This window comes from Pezoporus occidentalis, unplaced genomic scaffold (assembly GCF_034315485.1).
Source record: "Pezoporus occidentalis ecotype Australia unplaced genomic scaffold, CSIRO_AGI_Poc_V1 ctg130, whole genome shotgun sequence".
Lineage (NCBI taxonomy): Eukaryota > Metazoa > Chordata > Aves > Psittaciformes > Psittacidae > Pezoporus > Pezoporus occidentalis.
This window is the reverse complement of record NW_026913104.1, coordinates 540,925-558,853: the sequence shown is the minus strand read 5'-3', so window position 1 is coordinate 558,853 and position 17,929 is coordinate 540,925. Positions and strand designations below refer to the sequence as shown.

General features: G+C 50.8%; 3 protein-coding genes across 13 annotated transcripts in view; 1 reads left to right on the top strand and 2 right to left on the bottom strand.

Annotated features, from left to right (window-relative positions):
* The window catches only part of SIDT2 (SID1 transmembrane family member 2), a 553,125-nt gene that overhangs the window by 304,906 nt on the left and 230,290 nt on the right, over window positions 1-17,929 (bottom strand). The gene's annotated exons all lie outside the window — the stretch shown is intronic.
* The window catches only part of PAFAH1B2 (platelet activating factor acetylhydrolase 1b catalytic subunit 2), a 497,498-nt gene that overhangs the window by 297,236 nt on the left and 182,333 nt on the right, over window positions 1-17,929 (bottom strand). The gene's annotated exons all lie outside the window — the stretch shown is intronic.
* CADM1 (cell adhesion molecule 1) overlaps window positions 1-17,929 on the top strand; it is a 140,051-nt gene that overhangs the window by 31,671 nt on the left and 90,451 nt on the right. The window contains exon 1 of one of the 11 annotated variants that reach the window (XM_062608538.1): window positions 15,766-15,839. The exons of 9 other annotated variants lie outside the window; for them this stretch is intronic. In XM_062608538.1, the coding sequence (XP_062464522.1) occupies window positions 15,836-15,839 (4 nt within the window). In that variant the 5' untranslated portion in view covers window positions 15,766-15,835. Of the gene's footprint in view, window positions 1-15,765; window positions 15,840-17,647; window positions 17,700-17,929 lie in introns of those variants that run through there. One more of the 11 variants, XM_062608537.1, reaches the window with a different exon arrangement.

The following is a 17,929-nucleotide window of genomic DNA, read 5'->3' as shown; positions in this document are numbered from 1 at the left end:
GTTTGTTCCCATTAACAGCGGGAAGGTGTGGGAAGGTTTGTTTTTCCACCCTTATGGCGACATCCCCCTTTGCCTCTCGGGCAGTATTCATTGTCCTTTCCTGACCTTTCCGTGTTTCCACAAATGGAAGGGCCATGGGTCCCGATGTACCCAGATCATAACTTCCCATTTAAACGGCTTTGTCAATGGAGCGTTCCCTCTGAATTGCCGTTTCTTCTCGCTGGCTAATCTTTGCTGAGGGGCGCTTGGGGGACGAGGGCTGAAATGGCCTACACAAAGATGCTGTGTGTGACACTTGGCAGAAGGACTTGAAATTGGATTACAAGCCACTATTCCAGCAAGTAAATGTCCGTGGTGTTTTTATAGCTTATCTCTATTCATCTATGTTTGCAGGGCTTTGCTTGCCAAGCGTTAATGTAAACACTCTATTTTGAGACCTGGGCCCATTCGCCTTCTGGAAATCCTTCTTTTATCAGGTGGTGGTGAACCTCTGTACATAAAAGCAAAACAGCCTCTGCTCGTAAGTGCCCAGCGATGAATGCTGGTGGTGCGCAGTGTCTGACAGCACCTGCCACCTGTGTCAGGAATTTGGTGCCCTCGAATCGGGCTCTGCATTCGGTATAATGCTCTTGCTCTGGGCACCAGAGCTTGCCACAATGGCTCAGGAGCATCTTCTGGCGTTGGATGTGCTGCTTCGGGCTTTGGTGCAGTGTGAAATGGATGATCGTTCCAACTCTGAAAGGGATTTAGGAAATGATTTTACTGTGTCCCTGCTTTGGCTGAAAAAATGGTGTGAAACATCACCTGAAACTTGGCCAGAAAAGGGAAACCGAGCAAATCTCGTGTGCCCAGCCAAGCAGTTGATTGTCTCGGTGCTGTAGGATGTTGCACAATATTTTGGAAGAAACGTGCAAACTCTGGGAAACATGGCCTGGAAAACGTGTGAAGAGTTGCAGTGTTGTGTGAATGCGCAATCTGTGTGGTTCTGAGAGGGAGCGTGGTGTCAAGTACGTGGAAGTGTTTTGTGCCTCAGAGCCTTCTCGTGTTTATTTTGGGATGCTTTGTGATGGGGGAAGAAAAGAGAGTCAGTATTTAACATGCTTCCTTGCCTCTTTTGAGAGCACAAAGAGAAGTAAATGAAAAGGTAAAGGTGTAACTTCCCACTGGAGAGCTGGTGCTGGCATACTTGTGTGGGAATAAAAGGAAAATGTGCTTCTGTAGCATTGGGAAATGTGCAGGAATGAGGGAAATCTGTAAATGAAGTCTGGTTGTTTTCCCCTCCATTTGCTCCAGTTCCCGGAAGCTTGTAGACCTAAGAAATGACGTTAAACTCCCTTCCTTGGTGGCGGGTGCAGTTTGGTGTCTGTTCTGCCATATTCCCCCGGGGAAGCGTGAGGATCGGCGGTGCTCCGCGTGATGGCATGAGCAATGTGCATGATCAGCTGCGTCATGACAAATGGCAACTGTCGCTTAATTTTTATCCCCTATTATGTAGCTCCAGGACCCATTTTTCAGGTGGAATGTTGGAGCCATTAAAAAGAAATAAGTAAACTACAGTGTATTCCATCATCCTTGGCAGCTACCCAGTGGTCTGTAGCCTTAATGTGTGCATTTCTGCACAGGTATTTTTCATAAGGCTTCTGCGAGGCGACTTGTTTAACACTTTGCTTGTTGGCTCCACGGGTGGAAGATGCACGCGTTAAGCAAACCTTGAGGCAGGCTTTTCCATGTGGAGCTGTTGATGGTTCCGTGCTGGCGTTCCCAGGGTTTGTAGGTGAGTTGGCAGTGGATATGTTTAATACTTTGAGCTGCAGTATTTCTAGCCTCAAGTAGGCAAAGGCTGCTCGGAAGGGAAGTGACATTGTGTTGCTCCACTTGTTTTGCTGATCGGATTAGGGCTGCATGGACCGGTTTGTGCTTTCCACTTGCTGGCAGTGCGGTGCTTTCTGCTACACAGCTGTAATTTAAAGGCTGGTAGAGCCTTAGTTTCACTGGAAGCATTAATATACCACACAGAGGCTTAAGCATTATCAAGCTTTGCCAGTTGCTCTTAGTATTTCCCTTGGAAAGCAGTAAGGATCATCGCTTTGGGCTGAGTCTTCAGCTGCGAGTGTTCTTGCCCCTCTGTTACAGGGCACAGCCCTATGCCAACTGATGAGGAAGGATTTCCAGGCTTTAATTTCTGGCTTAAGCTGTTACGGTGTGGTGCAGATGATTTGACATTTGTAAAGGTCGTCTGAGGGAAGCTGCGTTACCCTAATAGAAGTTTGCTTCAGGCTGCTGGTTCAGGCTTCAATGAGGGGCCCTTCCACTTAGCCAGGAAGCATTCCTATGTGTCCTCCTCTTTATAGATCTCCTTTTTCCCCTGCATCCTCCGAGGATGTGGAGATTCCTTAATTTCAGTGAGAAATCTGGTGCTGTGCTGTCTCCTCAATGACTTTCTGCATGACTGCTCAACAGATGGGAAACTGGGGGCTGGGGGCTCACCCCAGAATAAGCATCCTCATCCACAAATCACCTCATCTCATGCACTTGAGATGCGTGTCCCATCCAGGAGCTTCAGGTTGAGTAGGTTCAGTGCACACTTGGTAGCAGCAGGGAATAGGAAGGCTGATGGGACCAAAAGCTTGTGCCGTGCTCAGCAGTAGAACTGCAGATGGAATTGCAGCATGTGGGCAGCAGATTGCAGTGGGCTGGAGCACAGGTCCACTGCCATAGAGTGTTTTCCTTGCAGCAGGCTCAGCCAGAGAGCAAAGGGGTTCAGCAAACAGCGTTCAAGATAATGCGATTTGCTGGAAAAGTATATATTTTTAGGACATTTAGTAGAGAAGCCTGAAATTACGTGGACAATTTGCCACCCTCGGCAAGAAAAAAGTGCATCTCCGGTTAAATTTCACGCTAAAAGCAATCTTTTAATAGACCTTTCCTTTAAAAGCTCCTGGCTCCCAGCAGCAGCAGCAGCCCTGTGACCAGCACAGGGAGCTCTGGACCATGCCCGGATCCTGTTTCCCTGCCCCTCCGCTCGCAGCAGGTCGATGGGGTTTGGTTGTGGGGCAGATGTTGGAGCCCAGAAACGTGCCTTCAGATCCCAGGGACCTGCTGCGGCCACTGGTGTGCTGGGAGCCATTTGCTTGGCAATCAAAGGCATTAATGGGGGATTTTGTTGACCACCTGTTCCGGGGGAGGTTTTTAATTACCTTTTTGGTTGCTGGCCAGCGTGCTAATGCCTGTACATGGCTCCTTCCCTCTGTTTGGTTCCCCCAGCTTGAACACAAAGCGAGCATTAAATTGCCTTTCCAGAAGCGCGGCAGCCTTTGGAAGGGGTGGCACGCTCTTCACCTATCTGAGTTGTATCTTGCAGCCTGGGGTGCCGGGAAGTGGCGTTTCAAGGGAGGGAGCTCACAAGAGGCTTCAGGAGCAGTTGGCGGCCAGGATGCTGCCGGTGTTACTCAGGTTTGTGTGCCCGGAGGGTGGCCTGGGAAAGGCGCATCCTTGCCATGGGTAGGGGCTGGAGGAAGAAGGACAAACAGCCGTGCCTGCTGCTGGTTTTGGACGTGATCTCCTGATCGGAAAGGTGGGAAATGTGGAGTGATACCTGAAGTGTGTCTGTCCCAGCGTGTGGGCCTGGAGCTTGGTGGGGAAGTCATTGTGTAGGGGGAGCTGTGTGGGAATGAGTGGGATTTCAGCCCACCAGTGATTCCAGCATGGGTTTGGCTGTGCTTCCAGGGGGTCAGTTGGTGGCTTTTGCTCAGTTTGGATTTGCTTTCCTTAGCTGTACTGGGTGCCTTTTAAACAGGGGTGCTCAGGGGAGGCTGGGGGTAAGGTGGTACTGCTGAGGCTGACGAGGAGCTGCTGCAGGCACCGCTGTTGTCACAGATGTCACTGGTGTGGAAAGAGGATAAGTTGGATAACGCTGCCCTTCCTCTGAGGGCTGTTAGGGATTAATGTTTGCACAGAGCTTTGAGTATGTCAAGCTGTATGTAAATACCAGCTATGACTCTTTTATTCATTGCCTCCCTCCTCAAGTAAACAACCTACATCATGGGTACTTGCTGCAAGCCCATGCTGCTTTATGGAAGGACTGGAGCGGCGCGTTGGGATGCTGCAGCACGGTGCCACCTTCCAGAGTGGCTCTGACACTGGCTGCCTCTGCAGCCATGGTGCTGGAGCCCAGCTGGGCTGGGGTGCTGGCTTATCCCCATCCCTGTGAAATGCTGGTTCTGGGTTTAAATGCACCTTCATACAGTAATCCTTGTGTGGAACAAGAGCTCCGTTAGTGCATGTTGCTTTGGACTCAACGCCCCATTAGTTTATGACTTGGCTTACTCTTGACGTGGGATGTTTAAAGAGGGAGGATTAATCAGCGGTTTTTAGCTGCTCTGCCCTTGTGTTTGTCTGTCTGTGACAACGGGCAAAACACCATTAGAAGGAGCGGATGGGGAAGGCGAGATGGATGAGGCTGCGCTGGGCATTTTACTGCTGAGCTCAGGAGCTCATTTCCAAAAGTTAGTGTTGTGCCTAAAACTGCGGAGGGTGGGAATTGAGTCGCTGCCAGTTAGTTACTTAAACTTGGGAGATCTTTGCATTCAAATTACTTATCTGGAGTGCTGGCAGGCTAATAAATTCAAGGGACTGTTCTAAACACCCTCAGTCTCAAATGTAATCCTATTAAAATAATTGAGTATTTCCAGGGTAAAGAATTCCCTTGTCCCCCGTGCCCAGGAGAAGACATGACGGGCAGCCCGGGTGTCCTCTGCGCATCATTGAGCCCTGCAGTTCCCGGCAGCCAGGACTTGTTTGTCCCTGTTTCCCTGCCTTGTGGAATTACATGTGTTTTGTCCTCTCTCTGTGTCTGGATGGGGCTGGTGCACCTCCATTACAATGGGAGAATGCCATTTTCCTCTGGGATTCGTACTTAGAATGGAAGGAATGCCAAACCTAACCGACCTGCTCTAGCCAGGGTGTCCTGTGACACTCCAGGATGCAGCCTTGTGCATTGGATGCAAATAGGATGCTGCTGAGATCACAGCAAATGGCTTTTTCCCTGTTTTGATCCTCGCAGGCAGTTATTTTTGGATAGGTGCTGCCAAGTCCCCACTGCCTCTTGTTTTCCCAGTTGAAGACACAGCTCTGGTTTGTGGGCTCTCCTGGTGCCGAGGCCCTGGGGCATCAAAGCGTGGCCTCCCTTGCTTCTGTAAGGAGACAGTTTCTCCCATTTGCCTTTTGATAATCTTCAAATGCAGGCGTGACCTGGATTTAGAGCCCGGGGAAAGAAAAAGCAAGAGGAAAAAATATCTCTGAAAGCTTTTAAGGTGGCTTTGACAGCAGTAAACCAGCGAAAATAAGCACAAGTTCTTCCCCTTTGCTTTTGTAGGCCACTTCAGGGGAAACGGGAGCAAATCAGAGAACTTCAAAAACAAGCCCCAGCCCAGGCACTTCCCCAGCTAACCAGAAAAATCTCTGACTGCGCAACCCACAGACCTCAGCTTCTCCTTGGCAGGCTCTGTGAAACCATCTCTGAAGAACTTGCCACAAAGAGGACACGAAGTTCTCTGGATCAGGGAAAGCAAACACATTCATTTTCGTTTGCAGAAGCTTTGCTGGGGCAAAGGCAGCTGTGACCCGTGGCCCTCCCTTGGTGGGCTTACCCTTGCACCAAGCAAGCTTGAAAGGCAAGGAGAGGAGGGGCTCCCGTTGCTCGTACCCTCGTAGCCATGCAGTGAGATGTTGCTCACCCCACTTTGCCGTGCAGAGCACGAGCCGTGGTGCGCACCTCGTGCTTGTCACCCGTGAGCTTGGGTTACCTTGGCTTGAGCTGGTTTATGGCATGGTGCCCTCGGTGAAGCAGGAGCAGAAATGGCCACATAACTCAGCAGGGCTTGCCCTTGGAGTGATTTAGCTGGGCTGGCTGATGGCCGAGGAGCCGTATTGATTTGGAGCTCCCGCTGGAGCTGGATTCGGAAAGCGCCGCGGCACCTGCAAGGCGCTCGCCTGAATAGAGCCACTGAGAAAAGCGTTTCAGCTCCTGGCATCGCTCCTAATGCGTTTTGTATGTGTCTATACCACAGGGAGTAATGTGTGGTTATTGTTGAAATATTATCTACATGGGTTTCCAGAAGATGAAGAAAAGGCACTTTGCTGCAATAACTGTTGTGGACATGCTATTGTGATAATGCCTCGGTGCCTTTATATTGAGATATGTGGCTCAATATATTTTCTCCTCCCTGTGTATGGTTTTAAGCACAGCCGAGCAGATCTGTCTGATAGATGGGGCTTTGAGGGCTGCTTTCAGGTGGCCAGCAACTTTGCCTTGAAATGTTTATTTCCTCCAATCATTACTTAAGCCTAAGGTGCTCGGATCTCACAGGTAATGCCCATCAGCTGCTCTAGTAGCTGCCCACATATGAAGCATGAAATATTGTGGCTCATAGGGCTAGGATGGAATAAACGAACCTCTCCAAATTGCTTTGAATCACTGCATTTAGTGAGGTGAGCTCATGGGAAGAGGTTTTATTGCGTCGTGGCTCTACGTGCGGGCTGCTGGCAATGGGAGTCTCCTGGCATCCACCCTGTTTGTGTGAGGAAATGCCCGTGGTGTGCTGTAACTTTGCAGGAAGGTTTTGTAACATCCTCGGTGGCACCACAAAGCGGTGGCTTCTGCTCAAAGCCATTTTCAGTACAGCTCAAGCAATGCTTTGAGCAGGGGGTGTTTGTGTGGAAGGCAGTTGGGCAGATGCTGGGGTGGGGAGCCCAGAGGTAAAAGCAGGGATTGGGGCTGTACCTCAGCCCCTGTCTCACTCGCTCAGCTTTTCCCTTACAAAGCAGAATGGGGTTTCTTGTCTCATCACCTAAGTTGCAGAGTAAGTACTTGTGTCCAGGGTGATGGCTGCCAGCGCCGGGGGATGGACTGGACCGCAATGAAACCCAAACCCCATCGGTTTGGAGGCTGCAGGAGGTGCTGGGACTGCAGCTGAAGCGAGTGAAAATCCCCCCTTTAATTGTTTTTCCTTGATTAATACCACGCAGGTGAAGTATCAGTCAAGACTTTTAAAAGGAGGAGGCAACTTTCAAACATTACATTTGTTTTACCTTTGGAGAACTTAATTAGCTGTCAGCAGCACAACACATGAGTGGTGGCTTTGGAATGAAATTATGAAATCTCAGCTCCTGAGGCATTTTTCTCCTTCCTTCCCAGGCAGAGGGAAACGCAACAGATTTGTTTAGATAGAAGCTCAGTAATTTGGGGGAAAGGCTTGTTGCCCCTGCAGTTTCCCTGTGTTAATTACAGACGTGTGTAACCCTTTGTTTTGTGCTTGCAAGTGAGCGGCTGACCCAGCGAGGGCATTAAATCAGGGTGGAAGTGCGCTTCAGGCAGCGCCGGGATTGCGGTCTTCCGGTTCTCCGTTTAATGGGCTAATTTCTTAAGAGATTGAACTTCTGTCATTCAGCCGGATTCCACGGTAATTTACTGATTTGACCAGTGCAATAAATAAAGCACAGCCAGCAAATCACTTGAACGGTCCTAATTTAGAGCTCCTCACTTGTGCTGACACATGATGGAAGCGTGGCATGGTTATCAGGAGGATTGATGCCTGGGCTGAGCGTGGGGAAGGAGCATGTCTTGAGGTGCTGAAATATCTTCCTGTTGTGGTGGGTGTGCAGGGATGGGAGGTGGTGGGACAGCGCGCCAGGATAAACCGCTTTGCTGGAGCACTAATGGTACACGGAGCTTGGTGGTGTTACCCAAGCTTCCCTCGTGAAGCCTGGGATTCCAAAAGGGAACCTGGGAAACAGGAGGAGGATACTGCGATCCCAGGGAAAATGTGCAGCAATGTTTGACCAGCTCTGAACAACGTGTTCATGTGGAGTCACGGGGAAAGCGGGGTGAAATTGGCCTGGTTGCTACACATTTGCAGGATAAGTATATCAACACAGTTAAAGCAATGAATAAAACTGACACATAGAGTGTCCCTGGGCCCGGCAGTGGCTCGGTTGGTTCAGTGGGACAGGGATCAACCAGAAGGTGCATGTGCTAATTTACTGCTTTACTATCTGCAGGTTGGTCTCAGTCTGTAAAGAAGTGATTGTATCCTTGGTAGGATTTGTACAAATGTGGTTCTAAATGAGCAGAGAAGGCCAGCATCCGTGTGGGTCCTCCCTGGGGCGTCCTCCCACTTACCTGCTTTGGGAGTGCTTGGAATTGCAGCTCCTGAATATGTGTTTTATTTTCTTTTAGGAAGCCAGCACTTTCTGAGCTTATGGGTGCTACAAGGGCTGGTATTCACTGCCCAGTGAAGGTCTGGCTTCAGGCAGAGGCTTGGTTTCGCATGGCAGGCGGTGCTCAGCGGTGCTGTGCGTGCTGGCAGTGGGTAGGCTCGCTGACGGGTTTGGGGCTTTCCTGTTGGAATGCGGTGTGACTTGAAAACAAGGAGGCTTCTTGCTGCTGCAGTAGGGATGGACACAGGGAGCTGCAGGGAGAGGTGGCTCCCGGCAGCTGTGATGTGGTCTGTTACCTGTGGTTTTTTGGGGGAGAACCAGGGTCCTTGTTGCAGCTTGGTGGTTTTTGGGAGCGAGTGCCTGTTGTCCTTTCAAGATGCTGAGGTTTGGGCACGCTGCTGCTCCTTGGAGCTTCCTACAGTGATGGGCAGCCAGGCTCAGTTGATCTGGTGCATCTCGCATGTCTCTGCCATGCTGGCATTTCACCTGGGTACCAGCTCCCCCTCGGTCCTGGCAGTGGTGCCCTCCCGTGCCCCCAGGGGTCAGATGTGTGCTAAAGCTGCTTGGGAATGGGGAGATGCAAAAGGAGGAACAGGCAAAAGCATCAGTATCTAACACAGGTTGTGTTTCCAGCCTGGCTCTAACCTTCAGCCTTCCGTGACAAGTCCCTGTGGACCTTGTGATTGAGATTCCCGCTTTCCGAGGCGACGCGGAGAAGGATGGTGAAGGGCTCTCCACTTACTTGTGGCAACTTGTGACAAACAATTTCAGATTTGGCAGATGCAACGAAATTGTTAGCTGTACCCTGACACTACCGCTGGGCTCAGGAATGTGTTTTTGTAGCAGATGGAGCTATTAGTTCGCCGTGCTATCTTGAAGAATTGCTTTCCCAGGTAATCAGCTCTGCTCATTTAGGATGTCGTTTCCCCACCTCGATATGTCAGCCGCGGAAGCGGGAATGATTAATCGCTGCGGCTTGGACACTGCACAAGAATAACTGCGAGGAGGGAATCGTTCTGCGGAGCACCGATGCCACAGGGAGTTGAAAGTGCTCTGATGCAAAGCAAACAAGATGGAAAAGATGACCGTGATGCTTCCTGATGGCTGCGTGTCAGCCCGTGGAGTTTCTGTGGCAACCTCGGGATTTGCAATTCATGGGGAGCCTGGAGCGAGACAAAACTTTTCAGCCTGACCGGCAGCCTCCTTCCCCTCTGCCTGGCACGAGGGTCCACAGCAGAGCAGTGCACCCAGGAAACCTGCCTGAAGCACGGGTGCCTTCCCCGTTCCCAGCGAATCTGTGCTGCGGGAGCTTGGGGGTTGATGGGAGCTATGTTGGCAATTAGCTCTTGATCCTGCCGTGGACTTCTTATTGAAGAGGTTGGGTCTTGTTGAACAGAGGAGAAAAATACTGTGAAAGCAGCACTTTTTACCCTTCCTGGGTTAAAGGTGGAAAATGAGATTTGCTGTTTCGGTTACTAGTATCCTAGTGAAGAAGGTTGATCCTCCTTTTTCGTTTGCTCTGGTAGATCTCAGGCTTAAGCCTTCTGGTGGCTGCCTCTGTTTTCATTTCATCCCTTTGCAAGTCGTTTGGAATATTTCACAAGACTTAGTGCTGCCTTGTGCCATATCGACACAAGGTGTAAAAGAGGGCAGCCTGGGATTTGTGATGTGCAGGGGCTTTAGCTCCGAGGTGTGACCCAGCAATTGAAACTGCTCAGGCAGCCACCTCTTCTGTGTCGCATGCAGGATGCTCAGAGGGGACTGCAGGGGTGTTCGTCTTCTGCTGGAGCTGATGGGAATGGCCCTGCCCCACCACTGCTTTTGGTGAAGCTGCACTGAAAAGTTGCATCCCAACATCGCCTAAAGCCCAGCGTGGGGCTGGAGTGAACCTCCCCAAAACAGCCCCTGACTGCTGCCCGTAGCTGGGTGTTCCCTGGGGCTGTTTGGGATGATGGATGGGTTTCCCTGGAGCAGCTGGGCGTGTTCTGCAGATCCACACCGCATCCCAGGTGCTTCCAAAGTTGAGTGTAAGGTCCTGCGTGATTCCCAGGGGGAAGCGGCACGCACTGGGATGGGGGAAGTCCACAGCCCCAGGCGTGTGGTAGTCCCGAGCACGTGCTGGCCTCGCCAGGGAATGGAAAGGTGTAATTGGCAGCGTGGTGAGGATGTTTCCCTCTGAGCGTGTTTGTGAGCTTGGCTTCTCCCTACCCCGCTTAGGCACGTCTGCTGCTGGAAACCTCGTTTGTTTCCGAAGCCCCTAATGCCTGTAGTGAAGTTCTGCACTTAATTGCTTGGATGCACGCTGCAGGGAAGGTGGCGTGTTACAAGGAGATAGCCGTAGATAGAGGCTGAGGGAGTAACCCGGGGCACCTGCCTCCGAGCAGGCATGTAAAAATACTGATTTTTGAACTTTTGACATCAAATGGTTTACGTAGGAATGTGTCAGTGTGTCTCCTCCCCATCACATTTGATCTTCCTGAGTCGCAAGACCTTTTTGTGGTTGGCAGGGCTCCTGTAACACGTTTCTCTTTAAACCAGCTCTCAAGTTGCCAAGCGTGTTGGTATGAAAGCGCTCGATGGGAGGCTGTACGATTTGTTCAGGCAGTGGCATTGAATGAGGTGGAAAGCAAAGGGGCTTTTGAAGCTCTCCTTCACGTCCAGGGGGAGTTTTGGTGTGCGAGGGCTCACGGGATGGCAGCACATGCTGCTGCTTCGCTTGCCAGCATCCCAGCGTGGCAGCACGCTCAGGAGCGAGCGCTCTCGGGTGTGATGTGGGCACCTGGCTCCTTCCTGAAATTGGAAAGTCTTTCCTAAAATACCGACTAAAAACTACCGGGATGTGGAACCTGTTGTTGGAAATGTTTCCATGTCGACTCCAGGGCTCTGTCTGTGCCCCCATCTGCCGTCATCGTGACGGGCGAGCTTCTTGGCTCCTGCTTCCCCGCTTGTTTCGACTGAGTAGGAGCATCCTGCCGCGTGGAACCGCACCAGACTGCGGCTGAGTCAGCCGTGATTGAACTAGTTAGATTAGCACTTCCCACGCGAGCTCTCGAGCGCAGGGAGCTTCCACTGGCGGGGGGGGGGGGGGAACTCTGAGGACGTGGGGCAAGTATTATTAAAACCCCCAGTGAATCACGGACAGTGATTCCTCAGTGTGAGAGATCAGAGAACCTGCCTGGCCCAAGGGAGGGTCCCTTGAAGGTGGCCTTGCAGACCTGTGTGTTGCTGAGCTTGTGCTTCCTCTTTGTTAAAGGTGACTTTGGCCTCTGATTTCTGGCCATGACCCTGCTGTTGTCTTTAAACAGGTACTAGGGTGCTGCTCCGTCGTCATCTGCCAATGGGCAGACAGCATTCTCCATCAAGGTTCACCATGCCTCTGGAAATAACTTGGGGCTAAGAAACACACCGTGGAGTAATGCGGTGGTGCTTGGTGTGAGTGTGTGCAGCTCCTGGTGGTGGAGGTCCCATCTTCGGTGCGTGTCTTGTGTGGTTCCCAGGCTCTCGGGGTGAATGCTGAGCACGTGGCCAAGTGTTTTGCTGAGTCTGAGGCTAATGAGGTGCCGTGTTGGGAACAGAGTTGTGCTCCGGACTGGAGTTCGTGCTGCAGAGTACCTTTAATGTGAAGTGACACTTGTCAAAATAAATGAGCGAGATTTTTATTGCATGTGCACTCGCTTGTAAAATCTGCTGGTCTGCAGTGGCTCTTAATCATTGATGGGAATTAGCCAGGTTCTCCTGCAGTTTAATTACTAGTATGTCATGTTTAAACTCTCCCTTGATGAACTAATGGCTGCATTACATGCACTGTTTTGTAATGGCTAGCGGGCAAAATAGGAGCACACGTGAAGAGCATGGATGGGGCAGGGTGCTTGATCTGCAGAAGGCTGAGGTGTAGGTGCTGGGTGGGGGCTTGGGGTCACCACCACCAACTGTCCACATTGCATTTAGGGCTGGGATGGGTCCTGGGGCAGGATGTGTTTTGCCCTTCCCCAGGAATCGTGTGTTGGTGTGACAAAGGGGCAGATTGAGCTGGTGCTTCTCTTCTGCATCAGCAGCCCTTGTGTCGCTGGCCTTGTGCTCTTCCTCCTGCTGACGCTGTGCTGGTTGATGTGGTGGTTTCTTGGTGTTCATTCCGTATTCACAGCTGGTTTCGTCGCCAGGTTTAATTACTTTGATAAGCAAAAGCAGGAACATGTTGTGTAATTTCCCTTGTCTTTGTCCTGGGGGTTAATGAGGAAACAGAGGAATGACCAAAGATGCAGACTTTGGGCAGGAGTTTTTCTTTCCATGCAGTTACTTCCAGCCTTTGTGAGGGCGCTTCCAGGCTGGGTCTGTCATGGAGTTTGCACACTAATTGTTTCACAGGGTTCTCAGAAGATGACTGGGTAGTTAATCAGAATGGCAGGTGGAGCAATAGATAACAGTAAACTGAGATTTGCTGAAAGGGACGTACTCCTACAGGTTGTCTGGAATTCAGGGTGCCTCTGCTCATGGCTGCAGCTAAACACAGCAGGGATGGCTGTGCCAGAGCGCTCCAGTTGGAAACCTGGTCTCTTGGGAAAGAGCTTGTAGGCAGCTGCCCGCTCATCCTTGTGGGGAGCGGGCATTGCACCCCCTTGTCTAGGGTGAAATTCCTGATTGCTGAGGAACCGGGTAACTGAGTCACGACGCATGTTGTCAAGGAGACCAATAAAGCCTGTTGAACTGTGCGGAATCCTATTGGAGGAGCTGGCACGTTTCCCCTTGGTTTGAGAAGCACTCTGAGGCAGTGAGGTTTTCCAGATGTTCTGTGCAGCTGTTGCCTTCACAATATAGCTTTCAGAATTGCATACCTGAGTACAAGGCAGCAAACTCATCCTCCTGTCTCCTCCCTGTGCCCCAGAAATCCGCTGTGTGCCTTGAGGATGCTGTTTGCTAAGTAGCCACACTTGGTAATGAGTAGGTAAGAGGAGACAAGATGTGCTGGCTTGTAATTGGGAAGCAAATAACGCTTAAGAAGTGAGAAACTTGAAAATGCTTTCCATATGGAATAATATAGAATCAGCCTTTCAGATGCAAGGATCGCCTATCTGCTTTTGGAGGGGATTAAGCGGGGTGTCTGTAAAGCACCAGGAGTTCTGCCAAATTAGAGGTCTCATTGTCACTACCAAGGGAATTGGGCTGAGCTTCCGGCGTTAATTTCCTGCTTTTCCCTTGAGGTGTTTGTTTAGCTGCGGCCGAGGGGCTGGGGGAACTTTGGGGATGAGGCTGCGTGGACACTTCTGTGGCGCTTCCCGCTGTCCCGAGCCTGGTTTCCATAACGGTGCTCTTGGAATTCCCGCGCTGGAGCAGTTCTTGCTGCCCGGAAGCCAAGGCGAGCACGCTGCGGAAGCAGCCGAGATGCCTCCCGCCGCGGGGCTGCGCAGGGTGCAGATGCGTGCCCACCAGCGCCTCTGCTCAAATCAGAGGTGACAAATTATTGATAATTAGCGCTGCGTTTTGTTTCACCGCCGCACGAGCGGCTTTCCAAAAGCCGGTTTGGTTTTATCTTTGGCCTCAGGAACTCCAAAGCAGTTTGTACTGACTCTTAATTGCTTGTTTTATGGCTGAGAATTAAGCTGTAATGTAAACGGCAGCGCGAGGAGGCAGGGGCAGAACCGCTGCGGTGTTGGAGCAGCACAGAGAGCAATGGGCACCGAGGTCGTCCGGCACTTACAAATCCCAGTGTTTATCAAGTTTAACCATGCAACCATTTGCAAGCATTCTATAACTAAATATAGTAATGGAATTTTATTTGAAGTCAGGAACGTTACCCAGATCTGCCTTGATGTGTGCAAGATACTGCACATCAACAGAGTGGTACAGATTGTGTTAAATGGGCCTGAAATAATCTTCAGGAAAGAAAATCGTTTTCTGTTCTTCTTGACACAAAGTGTTTGTCACAGATATGCATTCTTATCCACATCTTGTTAGTAAAATCATTATACTTTTCATTACAACTTTTATGCAAATACGCCTGTTTTCCTTTATTAGCCTTACATGAATAAGCTGTAATTATAGGCTGAGGTGATATTAATGTGCAACAATTAAATATGTAATTACTGTGTGTAATTACTGCTTGAGGGATGTGTGGAGCAGCCCGCGCACGCGCTGACGTAGGGCTCGTAGTGTGGTGTGGGAAGGGGTGGGTGAACCTCGCTGCAAGGGCAGCACAGGCCGGTCACTCGTGGCTCTCTGCACAGGAGATCTGCTTTCCTCTTAGCCTGTTGTCACTCTGATGCTGTGAGGATCATTTGGCTTTAGCTCCCTGCCATTGAAGTGGAAGCCAGGCAGCAAGATTGCCTCGGGGGTATGTCTTGAAGAGGGAGGCAGGTGAAGCAGGAATGTTTCTGTGCTGGAACAGGGACTTGAGGACGTGTGGTTCAGGTTGTGCTGGATGCACACGTGTCCTTTCTTACCTTGACTGAAAGCAGCAGCTTCTGTTTCAGGCTAGCTTTGGTTTGCTATCCAGTGGGATGGCTTTCAGTTGTCCTACTTCATCCCTCCTCTTGGCCACTGCAACACACGTAGCCTTTGAAGTGGGATATTTAAGGAAACATTTTTCCAGGCAGCTTATTGTATCTCCTTTAATTTCTGTTAATCTCTTCGTGCACATAGCTCATAACGTTGAAGCAGTGGGAATTCTTCCTCTGTGTGACACACTTCCTCTGTGTGACACAGCCTTTGCAGCTAGTAATGCAGAAGGAACACCAAAAACCAACCCCAAACCAAAAGGACCTCAGGGATCCTGCCAAGGCTGTCTGCTTGGCCAAAGGTCCAGCGAGCTTTTCCAATGGATGAGGAGGCAGTGAGACATTTTCTGGCACAGGATATCAGAGTCTTGCTCTGGGAGCCTTTCGAAGGGTTTGTTACTGTTTGTAGAGTCCCCATGGTGGAGAAGGGTTTCTGTATCACCAGCCATGGAACTGTGCTTTTAGGAGGGACTGTGAGTAATGAAGAGATAGGTTGGCAAAGGCGTGTGTTTAAACAGCTTTGCAGTTTTCACAGTAACCTTGTTCAAGAGTTCCCAGAGCTGTAATTCCCTTATCTTTGGATTTGGGTGAGGTTTTGTTGGCTGACAAGGCAGTGAGGCCTCATCCTGGCTCCTCTTTGAGCTCAGGCTCTCCTTGCTGCCTGCTGATCTGCATCCCGGGGCTTGTGCCCTGCTGGGATTCCTGTGCTCCCTATCTCTGGCTTGGAGAAGGAGTTATTGTACCAGTAAGGGTTGTTTGAAGAATTAAACTTGACCCGTTTCCTTCGGGCAGGGAGCAGTTAATGCTCCACAGTGCTGACATCACAGGAGCGATTTGAGACGTATTACTCGTCAAATCCCTCTGCTGATGCAGATGTAGGTATAAATGAAAAGGCCTCAAAAGTCATTGCAGTATTTGTTAACCTCGCCTTGCCTGCGGGGGCTTAATGTGGCTGCAAAAGCTTGGTAAAGGCTTTAAATAGTTGCTACGTTTGTCCTAATTTTGTGTTTTCCCTTTCCTTTGCTTCCTTAGGTAAGTGAATACGTTGAGGCGTGTAACGTGAGTGGTGATGAGCATGGGGAGCTGCCGAGTGCGGATGCTGGGAACCATCAGCCACGAGCCGCTTCATGCGTGAGTGTGGGAGCGATGGCCCCTGTGAGCTGCAGCGTGGTGATGGGGGGTAACAGTGGGGATGGCCTCGGGTGCTCTGGACACTGGGGCTGCAGCCTTTCCACTCCCCAGCAGAGCACCCATAACCTCCAATGGGCTGGTGCTGTTACAAAAACCTGTCCAAAATGTGCTTCAGCATCCCTGAGCTTGTCTGGGACTGTCCCGTTCGGGTGAGGAGAGGAGGACTCGGAACACGTCCTCTCCCGGCTCTGTACTGCAAAGCCTGCAGCCCTCCCCATCTTGTTGGTTTTGGTTCTGATTTCCCGTGGTATATTTAGGAGTGCTACTCTTCAGTGAGTAATTCTCAAGTACAGCTTGATTCCTTGTTTTGGGAGTGCTCTCCTGTTCCGTGCTGGAGGGGAGCAGGAGGAGGTGGGACGCGGGAAGGTGTGTTTGGACTGTTTAAGATGTGCTTAAGTAGAATTAAACTCAGAGGAGTGCCTGGAGAAAATACGATCGCTCTGATCAGATTCTCTGCATCCTTTTTGTCTTCTCTAATAAGCAAGGAGAGCTGGTAGAGGGAATCGTGTGCTGGGAGGGGAATTGTAGCAGCAACAGATATGCAAAGAGGGACGTGTTGTCAGCGATTAAAGGATGCAGGCTGGCAAATGATGGATCATTTCCATGTTCCAAGGACACAACCCTTCACTTCCTCGAGTTCAGCTACTCAGAAGGGGGTGGTGCATTTTAGGGGGTGCAGTCACGGCTGGTCAGCGCAATGCAGAGGTGAGCACCCTCCTTCGCTAGGGCTGGGGCCTGTTACAGGGAGATACAAGCACCTTATGGAGGGTGATGGATGCTTTTGGGATCTTTCTGTGTAAGAATCCAGTTAAATAATGCAGAATTTGTTTGCGGATGCCACTCAGGGTCAATTAATTGCGAGTAATTCCACTTAAAGCAGAAAACTTGGTCCATTTCCTAAAAAGGAAAGTATTAAAAGCTTTAATGTGTATCAGTCAGAACTCATGGTGTAAGCTGGGCAGGCTGGTCCAGAGGTGCCAGCAGCATTCCTGATGGACTCATGCCTTCTTCACCTGGGAACTGAGGGGCGCTGGTGCCTGGCTTGCTTTGGGCGGGCTCCACGCTTCAGTGAAGCAGGCACAGAGAGCATGGGTGGGCACGAGGCACGAGCCAGGCACAGGGGATGCCTGGTGGGAAGGAGAAGGGGAAAACAGGGCCGGGAGCAGGATAAAGCGGTGCTCCAAGCTGGGCCCGTTAGTCAGAAGTACTCGTGTGATGTGCTAGAATCTCACCTTTGAGCAGTTGTATTCGAGCACCGAGATAAATGCATCAATCTAAATTCATGATTGTGAGGGTTTTCATGCAGCGGCTAATTACTGAACGTAAGTACCTTATTCAGAATTCCCCTTCTCCGCCTGCGCGATAGCCATAATCCTGTATTTGTGCGGCTGTCATTCCCATGGTAACAGACGAGTGTCTGGAGCAGGAGATGATTAAATACAGAAAAGTACATTAAAATAATGTTAAGGCTCCGACTCGGAGACTTTCACATGGAGGCAAACTTCAAAAAAAAGCAACCATTTCTACCAAAAGCAATTTTCTCAGCAGTGATGTTCCCTATTCCCAGCGCTATCCCCGAAGGGATGGGTTGGAGGAGCAGCCGCTCCCTCGCAGCCCATCTCCTGCTCCTCCCGCCTTGGAGAACTCCTAATCTGATGTTTGTGTCATCAGTCTGTTGCCATGGGAACCTTGTCACCAGCATATCGTGACCTCACTGCGGGACGGCGGGGGAGGAGAATGTGGGCTGAAAGACGGTGTTAGAAATGATGATCAAAAGAAGGAAAACAGCCCCGAGCCTTAGTAGGTGTCACGGTGGGAGAGCAGGAGGCGGCGGGGCCGCAGCTGAGGTACCAAGAGCCGGTGGATGTCCATATGCGACCACGCTGCTCCGTCTCCTGCTCTTGGTTTGCTTCAAGCCCTGCTGAAGCCCTGACCTTGTCCGCCCCATCAGGGTCCCAGCAGTGCCACCAGCAGAGGAGCAGCTCACTTCCTCCAGCCTGCACCTTGGGTAGTAGGGTTGCTGCAGGATG